The sequence below is a fragment of the Sciurus carolinensis genome, chromosome 8 (genome assembly GCF_902686445.1).
Source record: "Sciurus carolinensis chromosome 8, mSciCar1.2, whole genome shotgun sequence".
In the NCBI taxonomy this organism is placed as follows: Eukaryota; Metazoa; Chordata; class Mammalia; order Rodentia; family Sciuridae; genus Sciurus; species Sciurus carolinensis.
This window is the reverse complement of record NC_062220.1, coordinates 41,167,947-41,180,752: the sequence shown is the minus strand read 5'-3', so window position 1 is coordinate 41,180,752 and position 12,806 is coordinate 41,167,947. Positions and strand designations below refer to the sequence as shown.

At 31.3% G+C, this 12,806-nt stretch overlaps 1 protein-coding gene across 3 annotated transcripts in view; it reads left to right on the top strand.

Annotated features, from left to right (window-relative positions):
- Phf14 (PHD finger protein 14) overlaps positions 1-12,806 on the top strand; it is a 200,000-nt gene that overhangs the window by 144,422 nt on the left and 42,772 nt on the right. Inside the window, exon 18 of one of the 3 annotated variants that reach the window (XM_047561585.1) lies at positions 10,975-11,419. The exons of the other annotated variants lie outside the window; for them this stretch is intronic. Within the exon in view, the coding sequence (XP_047417541.1) occupies positions 10,975-10,980 (6 nt within the window). The 3' untranslated portion in view covers positions 10,981-11,419. Of the gene's footprint in view, positions 1-10,974; positions 11,420-12,806 lie in introns of those variants that run through there. 3 annotated transcript variants of the gene reach the window in all.

Below are 12,806 nucleotides of genomic sequence, written 5' to 3'. Positions count from 1 at the left end.
ATAATCAACATGGTTTAGGCACCATAATGAAAATACTAATAACAAAGATGGAAGCAGACCTCAAATGAGCCAGCAAACTTTTCTTTATTCTGCAGCAGAGTCAATCAGTCAGGCATGGGATGGCTCATTTCTGGGTATAGAGATGGTCCACAGGTTACAAGAGTCTGGGTTTCTAGGTTACAATGAGGGTGAATTAATTATTGGACACTGAGGTAGGACGTGTTGTTTGGGACAGTCAGAAAAGAGGCTATAAAATGTCCAAAACTCATAGTCACTGGGAAGAGCTCAGAACTCGGTGTTCACTGCTTATCTTTTTCCTCTGGGACCCATTGTCACCTAGAGCTTCACTACTTTTCTCCTTCTAGGACTCACTGGCAACAGGAAAGGGTAAAAGTCCAGGGCTGAGCATTTCAGTATTCACCTCTTCCCTTCAAGACCCATTGTGGTTAGGAAGGGGTGAGGTTTGCTTTTGGTGGAGATGCTGGGGATGAACCCATGAAGGGATGAAAGTTTGCTTTTTCCCTTGGGGCCCATCGTTACTGGGAAAGAATCTACTGGGAGAGGTTTAATGTTTGGCTAATTTCCCTCCCTTTTCCTGAGCCACAAATGTCTTTCTGTTTCTCCTGGGTGCTATCTTGCAGGAATAGTATTTTTCATAACCCTGCAAGGGGGAACAAAACCTATAAGAGAAAGAATTGTTTCCCTTCATTTTGACAGCTTTTCCAAATCATACCATAAGCTTCCTAACATTAAAAAGAACTGAAATATGAGGGATTAACATTTTCATATAATTTACAGTAAGAATATATTATTGCATTGATTTTATTGCCCTTAAATTAAGGAAATTAACGACTCTACTAAACGATGTAAATTCCCTCTGTGACATAGTTAGCTGTATTTGTATTCTCTGTATCACTTCAACATATTAAATAGTGTTCCAGTACCCCCCAAAAGTAACTCTGCTAATTTGCCTAATGGAAGGAATGGCAGGAAAATTCCATCCTGAGTCATAAAAAATTGTTAGCCATCAGACCAGCCAGTAAAATTGAATTTATTTTACTGATGATTCATTTTAAAATATATAAAGTCTGTTCATTAAAAAAAAAAATGTGTTTTTATATCCTAAATCTTACTTCTGATATTTATTGTAGCTGAGTAGAAAGGATAAAATTCCAATAATGTTCAATAGTTTATTCCCTAAAATAAACTCTGAAATTATTGCTTTAGGATATCAACATTTTAAATTATGATAACCTATAATTTAAGATTATTGTGTTTATTTAAAGTTTGTCAACCAATAGCTATACTCTTAATGCTTTGACTCATTTGAATGAAGATACTCTGGTCAGTTGTGAACTAATCAAATTATTTTTAGGAAAAAACAATGGAAATTGAATGTCTGTTGTTAGTATGAACATCAAAATTTTCTTCAGTGCCACTTAATGAATAATGAATGTTTCTAGCCCAGAATAAATTAAAATAAGTATAGAATTCCTGTCCGATTGTGGACTCAAACTATTCATTTTCTCAGTTGTTAAATTAATTTGCTTCAACTTGTCTTTTTAAAAACCACAAAAATTCATTTGGGTATAGGAAAGCAAAAGTTTTGTTTTTTTTAATAACCTGAATTTATTTAAAATTCTACATGTTTGTATAATGATTACTAAAAGATAATGTTCTATATATTTTATTAATAATAAATCATGTTACTCAAGATTGTAAAGTATGCAATAGCAGGAATTATTAATACCAGATTAAAGAAATAATTTTTTTGTTGTTGCTGGAGATTGAACTCAGGGGTACTCTACCTCTGAGCTACATTCTCAGCTCTTTTTAAAAATCTTATTTTGAGACAGGAACTCACTAAGTTTCCCAGATTGGCCTTGAACTTGTGATCTTCTTGTCTCAAACTGACATTATAGGCGTGGACCATCAAACCCAGCAAGAAGGAGCATATTTAATATCAGAAAGTTTTTTATGGCATAATTAGAAATGCATTCCAGAAGTTGTATTTAAATGAGAAAAATAGTGAAATACAATAGATATTAAGTAGTTGTCTTTTAGGACTCTATAGTATAATATAGTTTTTCTCAGTGCATATTTTGTTTGAGGTTCCCTCTTTCCCCTAACAAACAAGAAAACAATTTTTGAAAAAGAATTATCTCTTTTATAAATATGCACATTTGCATGTTTTTAGAAAGCTCTATCTGACTCTTAAGTATATAGCATTTTTTAAAGTTCACAGGGTAGCTTTATTAAGTTATGAGTATTAGAAAGGTAAGGGGGCATACTTCTTATTTTTGGAGAGTACCTATATTCTCTACATGCAAGGGGACAGATACCCATTAAATAAGGGTTTGTGTTTATTCTCCTACTAGAGAATGGGTCTTTGGCAATGTATTTGGAAAGCACTTTGTTAGAAAATGTGCATTTTATTTGCTGTACCCTGTTTGACCTGCAGTCCACTCTCTGTAAATAACTTAATATTTTCAAAATTTTATTTAAATATTTTATCTAATTTGTAGAGTATCAAAGAAGTTTACTATAAGGATTTTAACAATCAAATGGATTTGTATTTTTATCACACCAAAATGATTATAATATATTTCTACTTTTCTTCAATAAAATTATCAGTTTAATGTAATACTTAAGCTGAAAGTTAGGGAGACAGTTTATTCCCTTGAATATTTGTTACATTAATTTTGTTTGCCTGCTTTTAAAGACCAGCAAGTAGTACTTTTTTATTTGTATTTTCTTTTGAAAGATTTTTGCTAGAGTTAGGTCCTAAGAAGATAGTGTTCATAGATAATGTTATGGTTTACAATTCAATGGATTGCTTCAGAAACTTTTAAATTTAGAAAATTTATATTATTAATATCCAAGTGAAGAAAATTATTATCATCTCAGGACCTGAAAGAAACATAGAATGAAAGTTAATATATTTTTCTTATTTTTTATTTTGTTCAGTTGCCTTGATGAAATATTCGTTAGGTAATATGGGTATATTTGCCATGATAATATATGTTAATATGAAAAGCTAAGAGAAAAATACTAATTGCTATTAGAATGGAAGTGAATCAGTTGCCAACAAACTTAGATAGGGAAAATGAGTGTAAAATCATTTTATATTCTACACATCTCCAACTTCCTTTCTCTGTGGGAGGTTAAATCCAACAAGTCTTTTATTATAAAATTTTGATTCCTATATAGAAATTATTTTGTAAATACAAAACAAGAGTATATTGTTGAATTGTTTGCCTGAAAATACATCACTCTTTAAACATTATTTAACTGTTAACATTTTGTCTAATTTCTGTGTACCCAGGGGAACCCTAAAATGTTTCCAGGTACACTCAGCAGTATTCCTCTTATTTATATATGACTTTATCTTTCAAGTAATAGGCTTCTTTTCTGTGGGCTTCATGAGAACAGAATTTTTTCTCTGTCAAGTATAATACTGTTTTAATAACAGTTTACCTTAAAGTAGAATGATTTTTTATTCTAGCAAACCCTTACAGTATGACATGTTAGGACTCTCTTTGCTTCTTCAACTCTTAAATCTAGGTAATTTTAAGTTTAATGAAAATTGGCTAGATAAGGGACACAGACATGTACACACATGGAGATCCATTAATGTGTACAGCAGATATGTAGAAACAAATTTGCACTCATACACAAACCTGTCTTCTCCCATAGGTCTGCTTTAAATCATGTAAGGCAGCAGCCATCTAGGCAGTGCACTGTACTTATAATCAATGGAACTAGTATTCAGTGGAACTGATAGGTAGCAAGGTAGCAGTGGCTATCTATTCACCATGCATTAGGGCATTTTCTCCCCTGCTCTTTACAGCTTTGTAAAAATCCTGTTGTTAATGAGTGCTATATGTCTGGAAAATCAGTATATTTTCTTTTTCTTCCTCTACATCATCTGTCGCCTGTTTTTTTTTTCATCTCTACCTTCATCCACTCACCCAAGCCATATACCTAGAATCATTCTTATGCCTCACCCATCATTATCTCACATACCAAGTCACTGAATCCTGTAAAAGATTTCTTTCTTTTTCCAGTCTAGTCTTAGCTACTCGTCCCCCATACCTTACTGCTTTGATTGTCTCACTGTTTCTCCTTCTATTACAGTTTTAGAAGTTATCTAAATAGGTCTTTCAACTCATTCACCTTTGATCCAGTCTTTTCACTAGAGGCCTCCAAATGAAGTGTTTTACAAAGTGACATTAACTTAATTCTGTATAAAATCCCACTTTTAATTTCCATGTCTGGGTAAGTTTTATGTTTTAGTACTTAAGAACAGTTATCTAAAAGGAGTCAGTGTAAAATCATACATTGGATTTAGTTTTCATGCTTCTCTAGTACCTAATCTGGACTGTTCCTTAATTTTTCCTTAATTTCAATTACTTTAGAAAATTATAGAGCAGTTACTTTGTAGAATGCCTTTCACTTTGCATTTTTCTGATGTTTTCTTGTGGTTGGATTAATTTTATGTATCTTTGATTAGATTAAAACAGATAAAATGCTGTTTGCATTGTACATGTGATATTGATTATAAATGATGATATTAACTTAAATCACTTGACTAAGTTGTTTGCCAGTGTTCTGTATTCACTTACCTTTTCTAATTAGTAAGTAGTTTGTGGGAAAGAACCTTGAAATTGTAAATATCCTATTCTTCATTAAATTTTAATTTGTGTTTTCTCAGTGGGTTATATCAGTTATTATCATTGTTCGTTTTTAAAAATTTTTTTTAGTTGTCAATGGACCTTTATTTTATTGATTTTTATGTGGTGCTGAGAATCAAACCCAGTGCCTCACACATGCTAGGCAAGCACTCTGTCACTGAGCCACACCCCTGCCCTCATTGTTCATTTTGAAGTTCAAATTGTCCTAGATTTGACTGATGAAAGAATGCCACTTTAAGATAGCTTTTGGGTCCTTTGTACATGATTCCACCAATCTTTGAGAACTTTGTTATTGAAGGTATTTCTGGCTTGACTCGTAATTTCTCCCTATCCCTATTCTTGGAATCTTGGAATCAGCTGTTTCTCCAAGGAACCCTGTTTGCTTTTAATGGAGAATGGTATTTAGAAACAAAATCTGATGTGCCCATTGTTACTGGGATGATGCTCTTCCTAATTTTTCTTGATAGACCTAAAGACTAAGATGTATATACATACATTCATACATACACGTATTTAGATATATACTTCTGTTTTACAGATATTGAAAACCATTTCATTTTTCTTCTTTTTCTTCTTTTTAATTCCTTTTCTGACCAGAAAATAAAAAAAGAAAAAGAAAAAGAAATTGACTCCCATTGTCCTTACTATGTAATCCCGTCAAGGGAAACAGTGTCTTGTTACATCCTATCCCTAGCCCACATGGACACCTATTTTGTTTATGTTCGATGACTTTTTGACTTTTGAAAAGTTCAGAGAGGATATATACTTTTACTAGCTCTATAGGTGATTTTTATAAGCAGTCAGGAATATGAACCATTATTATACCTGCTTTATAAAATTTTTAGTTAACAGTTTTGAAGCTAAAATATAACTTTTTAGAACTTTAAAATATATACACAATGCATATTAATCTAAGCTAATTTTTAACAATTGGTGTTTTAAAATTATATTGTGTATTTTCACATAAGATGTAAAGTAGATTTTATATTGTATTTTTTTAAAATAGAGCATAGTTCAACATTCAGTCTTTTTGAGGATATACTTGATATAGAGCCCCGCAACTTGTATCTGCTGAAGAAACTCCCAAAATGAAGATAACTTGTCTTGAAGTGGTTAAGTGAACATGTATAAATTTATTTTTTAAAGGGTTTCCTCCAAATCAAGTATATTCACTGGTGCCACTGAGGATTTAAGTACATGTCATGTACTTTACAGTGACTGTGTCAGATACTATTCTAGCTTTCATCCTGGCTTTTGAAGAGTCATCAAATAAACATGACAGGTTATTACTTGACTACTACAAAACAAGTTGTCTTAGTTTGGAGACTTCGATTTGATTCTCTTATTTGATCTTTCTAGTGTGCTACCCTTTTTGAGCAGTAATAAATTATGAATTTAAATGCATAGAAATCCCATCTAAATCTCTTATGGAAGACTTTCTGGAACTACAAATGCATCTCATACCAGCTGAAGCAAGTGGTATTTCTTGATAATAATTTGTGTTAGGAATCTCTGCGTAACAGCAGTATAATTTCTAAAATTTTGTTTTACTTTCCACATTTCTGCCTTGAGCAATTAGAATTCTATAACTGATATATCAAAATAATATGTGTATATTTATTTTCAAGTAAAACAGCCATTGAGAATTATGTCTCTTTAAGAACTAAGCAGACAATCTCTCTAAGGAGTATCTTGCCACAATACATTAAACAAGCACATTTAATTGAACCTGGTAATATTGGAAATTGAATGTCTCAGTTTTATGTATTGTGAAGATTTATGAAAAATATAAAATTAAAATGAATTATCCTTTAAAAGTTCATTCAAATTTGAAGCATATAACTGACCCATAAAAAAGAACTTTTTAATATTTTAACTATTCATTTGACCTCTGGGATTTTATGTGACAGTAGGTTGAATTTGAAGTTTCTGAATTGATCATGGTTGACAGAGAAATTATTTGCAGGTAAAACTCATACTGTTTAACTGTCTAAATTTACTACTTACCTAGAATTTGTATAATAAGCCTTAGAGCTTACAAAACATGCTTTATTAAGTTTTGATTTACCTTTTTATTGTAAAATTCTGGAAAAAACATTCTTTGTACCATTTCCTACATTAGAATCCCATAGAACAAATCTTTTAACTAAAAGTCTAAGAAATAAAACTGAAGTGGTTATCCTTAGTCATGGCTACAGTTTTGTACTTAAGCTTTAGATTTCTTCCTTGCTATTGAGTAGGATAAAGCCCACAAAATTCCAGTTGATCTTCTAGTCTAGGCTCTTGTGCTAGACTAAATCAGCCTGTTGTCAGTTGCTCTCACATTTTCCCTGGGAGGTAAAATTGTATAAATGTCTTTTAATTCCTTAGTTTCTAATTGAGTGGCTGTATTTTGAGGCTAGTAATAGTGATCTGCCATTAATAATCCAACTAATTATACTCAGTACTGTGCAGTTAAAAAAAATAGTAGAGTGTGTTGTTAAACTGAACATTTATGTACTGGACTGAACTTATTTGTCATTATTTCCTATTCACCTTGCATTTTTTCTGATGTTTTGTGGTTAGATTCATTATCCTGGACATGTTTTCTGAAACCTCTTCCTACATAATTTTGTCAAGTAACAATTTTCTGCAAAACTGATTGTTCACGGGCCATTTTTTGTAATAGAATCAGAAATAGTACTGATCTGTTTATACATCAGTTCTATAACCTAAGATTTTTCACGAGCACCATACAATATCTATTAATTGCATTTCAAAATAAGTCATGGTCAGGTATTCCTTAAGGATCTTTTTGAAAATTTGATTTCTTTCTTCCAGATAAAGATTATCAATGCTTATGACATATGTACTCTTATATTCAGAGAAAAAGGAAAAATCTTTAAACCTCTAAAAAGACAAATCCTTTCTAAATTATTCAATAAATAATTTACAGAATTGAGAAATTAAATTACTTTCTAAGTTACACTTACTATCAACTTGAAAAACCAAGTCATTTTCTAAGTTAGGTTTCATTCGGGCTTGATGCATTTATATAGCATGCTGTGGAATACCATATGTGATGAGAAGCTTAATCATAACTGAGATAATTAGTCAAAGTATACAGTAGGGTGCCATGCATGCAAATGCCTATTAAAAGTAACCAACTTCATATTGTCCTGTAGTTTAAAATGGCATTTTGTGTTTTTAAGTTTTATTATAGAGAAATAAAGTTACCTATAGAAAATCTGAGTGTGAAGCTAAAAAATTATTTTATTACCGTTCTTAAAAAAGTTAATACAAAGAATATTGTAACCTTTTTAACCTATCACTTGAAGTATTAAAATTGGTTTGTTTAGTAAACCAGTAAATCTTGATCATAGTCTTATAAAATTCAGCGAGAATGTGGAATATACTAATTATGTAAAATTGTTATTCCAGTATTTATATGTAGCGTAAGAAACACATTCACTGTGAAGAACTGGTTGGTCCTAATTGAAATAAGCTAGCCCATTCTCAGAGTTGTGAAAGTGACACTTGAATAGTAAAAAAGGCTAAGATTTAGCTTCAAAAATCAGAGAGATTTCACATATTCTAGACATAGATATACTTAATTTGTCCCTTCTAATTTAGTAAACATTTAATTATTTCATCATATTGTAGAATTTCTTAGCTGTTAAATTTTTTTGTTGTTCTAACTCACTGTGGTTTAGGAAGCATGTACCTTTTTGTCTGTAACTAAGATAGGCTTCTTTAAATCTTCAAATCTAAGCTAAGAAAATTTAAAGAATGAAATCCGATAGTTAATGGAACTGCATTCTCAAGTCAAATATACTTAAACATTGTAATCTTCATTTTCTAAAAGCATTTTTATGAATATATGGAATTGTAGATTGGGGTTAGAGACATAGTGAAACTGCATTGTGCTATTATGTTACATTTTCTGTTCATTTTTTGACATTTCTGAAATTAGGATGTATATCTCTAAGCAGTTTGTATCTTTAAGTGAAAATAATTATTTTTCCTTAAAACTCTGCCATTAAATTGATGGATAATCTGAGGCATTGTATAGTAGGAAAATTAGAGTAATTTATCTAGAAAATCAAAGTTTGCAACCTGGTATAGAGGAAAGTTTTATGATCTCGGGGAAAAAAACAGACTGGGTCCAGATCTGAACCATTTACAGTGCTTGTGACCTTGAGCAAGTTGCTTCAGTAACTGAACTTACAGTTATTCTTTGTAAAAGTCTGGATGGCAATACACAGAGTAATAAATGTGCTCAGTACATGACAAGCAGTTTAGCCACAGAGAGAGAAGAGTTCACATTAGTGATGAGTTCTGATTTCCAAATGTAAGAAATGTTTTTAAAAAGTAATATACTGAGAAATTCTGTTCTATTTTTTGCCTTCACCCACATGAAATAAAAATCTTTCCTATCTCTTTCAGCGTTTCACATTAAATAGAGTTAGTCATATTTAACTTTTTCATGCAGAAAAATGTCCATTTGTTTTAATTTCTTGCTAGAGTTAAGAGGCAATGAAAGCTATCTTTACAATTAATAATTTTTATACCAGGGCATTCATGGTTCTCTAGACTTTCAAAATCATATACTATTCCATCAGGTATTATTTTCTAAATTGATTGTGTATCATTAGTACAGAGTTGAAACTTTTTATATGGATAGTAATTCATATTCACTTATGGAATTATAGTCTTCTGTGAATCACATATATTTATTTTATAAGTAGAATGTATGATATTTAGAAACTAAAATATGCCTTCATATTTATCTCCTAGCTCTGTCAGGCTTCCAATAAAAAGAATAATAGGAAAAGATCCAACTGATAGGACATAAAAGGAAAACTTGTTTTAAACTGAAGTCATGTTTTAGTAACAGATGAAGAACTATCCAAGACATTTCCTATAGAATATGAAAGGGTATTATTTCCTTGTCAGTTATTGAAAATATAAAGTTGAAACTGACATGAAAATATAAAGTACATTAAAGATAATAAACCATCCAAGAGAGCTGTAAGATAATTAAAGAGTCTACTTTGTCAAGGTATATGCAGTTTCTGATAAAAGTCTTCAAACCCAACAATGGCATTTAGAAAATAGGCATATATCAGCAACACATTCTTTATTGTATACAGATTTCAATACATGTAAAGATGGAAATGTGGGATTCTTCAAGCCTAGCACATATACATTATGTGTGGACCCTGGAAATTAAGGTTACAGAGTATATTGTGTAAACATGTAGAATGTCAGAACACGATTATGTGCTTTCAATATACTTATGGCATTTATGCCAAGAGAAAGCATCACTTTTAAATAAGGAAAGTTGCACTTATTCTCAGATGCTGTTCTTTTCTTTTAGGAAGGTAGAATCCCTATAAGTGTTTTATACATGTGATTTAAAGAACACTGATTTATATATGTAAATTCTTCAGAATCTGCCTGTACGCCCTATAGTTGTATCCTTCTCTGCCACTGCCCTAATTCCCAGTGGAAAGGATCATTATAACATACTTCCTTAATGGTATTGTTTATCTCCATGTTACTTTAAAAACTGAATCCTCTCTCTCTCTGTCTCTCTCTCTCTGAATACTGGTTATGCAATTCTTGACACATTTTCCCTTGGAAAAATGCTAAGTAAAACATATTTTAAGACTATGATCCACACTCCTTTTAGTTCCAGCTTAGTCCAGTCCTGCTTCATGTTAAGTTATTCTCTTCACTTCTCATTGACAAGGCCCTTAAAACCATCTTTAACAGGTTAGGTGAACTCTACTCTCAAGAATAACAGTTCTTTCTGTGCTTTATCAGAAATAAAAAGAATCATCTAATTTTAGCATACTTTGATATATTCTTTACTTGTCAGTCAACATACCAAGTGCCCGTGATTTTTTCCTTTAAAGTGATTAATCTGCAAACCACTTGTACTTGGGTCTTCTAAATTTTTGCACTAAATGTGCAATATGGAAAGCCCCACAGTGACCTGCTAAATCAGTATCTCTGGAATGGTGCTTGGGAATAAGCATTTTTATAAGCAACACAGGTGATTATGAAAGTTTAAGAACTACTGCTTTTGACTCTGATCTCCTTTAAATGTCTTGTACTTGGTTTTGTCTGTACTTGAAGTATTAACTTATCATACCTAAAGATAACATTCTCATCCTTCACTGTTCCATAACCAGATTGTCTTTCAGTCTCACTGGCAAATTAAAGATATATTGATGATCCAGATTGAATGTACTGATTTCCTGGGTTACCAACATATTTCCTTTCTTCTTTTCAGTCCTGAAATTGCCCAGCAAGATCACCAAGGATCTCCTCTAAGCTCTAAATTGTTTGTTTCCATCAAGAATCTTCCTCCATTACCCTGCTTCATCTTTCATCCACTTTGTAATTTACCCACCTTTTAAAAAACTCCTTCCTTGCCTTCAGTATTTTGCCATCTTCTTAGTAGACCATTTCTTTGGTCTTTTTGCTAGGCTTCACAGTCTGTTTTTCTTAGTGCTGCCTGCATCTATTATTAAGGTCCAATAAGACACCCACTTTCCTACAGGAAAATTTGGAATTTAGGATTTAATGGTCCATCTATTTCTTTGAGTGCAAGCTTCTCAGAAAAGAGACTTTCTGCCTCTTAAAATATTACATTTTGTGTAATAATTATGATATACTGTAGCAATAAATTTACCCAAAAATTTTGGTTGACTATTTCCTCTATCTGAATACAGAGTTTAAATGATATTTATTTGAATAAGAGAATACCTATCAACTTGCTCTCCAAGTAAAATATTATTATGAAGATATGGTTAAATATGCTATATTTGTGGCATCAGACTTTCAGTTTTAACTTTAAAGCTAAAATAATAATTCAAAATAGGAATTTTATTTAATATAACAAATTAATATTATTTACTTAAAAGCCTGCTTTAAAAAATATCTACTTCTTACTCTTTTTCTCCTTTTTTTTTTCTTTCCTTTTCTCTGACCCACTTTTTTAAAGAAGTTGGAATCAGGAAAAAAAAATCACATATATTTTGATTTTGATCCATAAGATTACTTATAAAGATAAATCATTGTGGAAAATTTGAAATTTTTTAAATAAAATAATTATTTTAAATTATCTGCAATTAAAGCACCTAGAGATGACATTTCTGTTCATGATTTGATAATTTATCCTACTGTAAACTACTTTTTAATAATTGTTTTCACATTATGCTGTTATATAGTAGCCTTTGTTCATAAAATTGCATATATGACAATTTTCCACGTTCTTAAGTACTCTTTTCTTATCCAATTTTTAAGTGCTGTACAATATTCCTTTATGGACAATATTCCTTTATGTCAGTGTAATTGCTTGGTCAAACAAATAAAATACCGTACTACTATTAATGGCAGTTAACATTTATTGAGTACCACCATCCACATGGCATTATCAAAGCACATAAAATATATAATCCAATTTAATCTTCAGCAAAACCTTCAGGTTAGTTACTGTTTTTATCTCCTTTGTGCAGATGGAAAAAAAAAAAAAAAAGGAGGTTCAGAGAAGTTAAGGATTACATAGCTAAGAAGTGGTATATCATGATTGAAACCCAGGGTTGTCTGCTTCCAGAGCCTGTGTAGAAGCTACTTTTCACATATACTGAAATAGATATTTTTCTATTCATTATTGCAAGGGATTCTCAGATTTTGTCCTAAAACCATTCTAGATTTTCATAATGTAGAAACTTGAATAATTGTTCTATTATAAACAAACACCACTAGTAATAGGAAAAGGAAAAGGAAAAATATTATGTGGAATTGTGGGATTTTTCTAACAGATAAGGGAATAAAACCTAGAGATATTTCTAAAACAAATAAATTTAGTAAAGTTGATCCTAGTCAAGGTGTAGGAAGATGAATATGGAAGATAATACAACTCAAGGTCCTTTCCTCATAAAATTCAGTGAAATAATTATCTGTGTTAAGGGAGGTGCCACCTGACACTTACAGATGATTTATGTAGACCCAGCAGAAACTAATCTGTTGAACTTTGAGGGAGGTGAGAGGAAGGGATCTAAAAATGATTGGGGGTAGGGAGTGAGCTAGGCACTAAACATTGTATTTTTGCAGAATCAA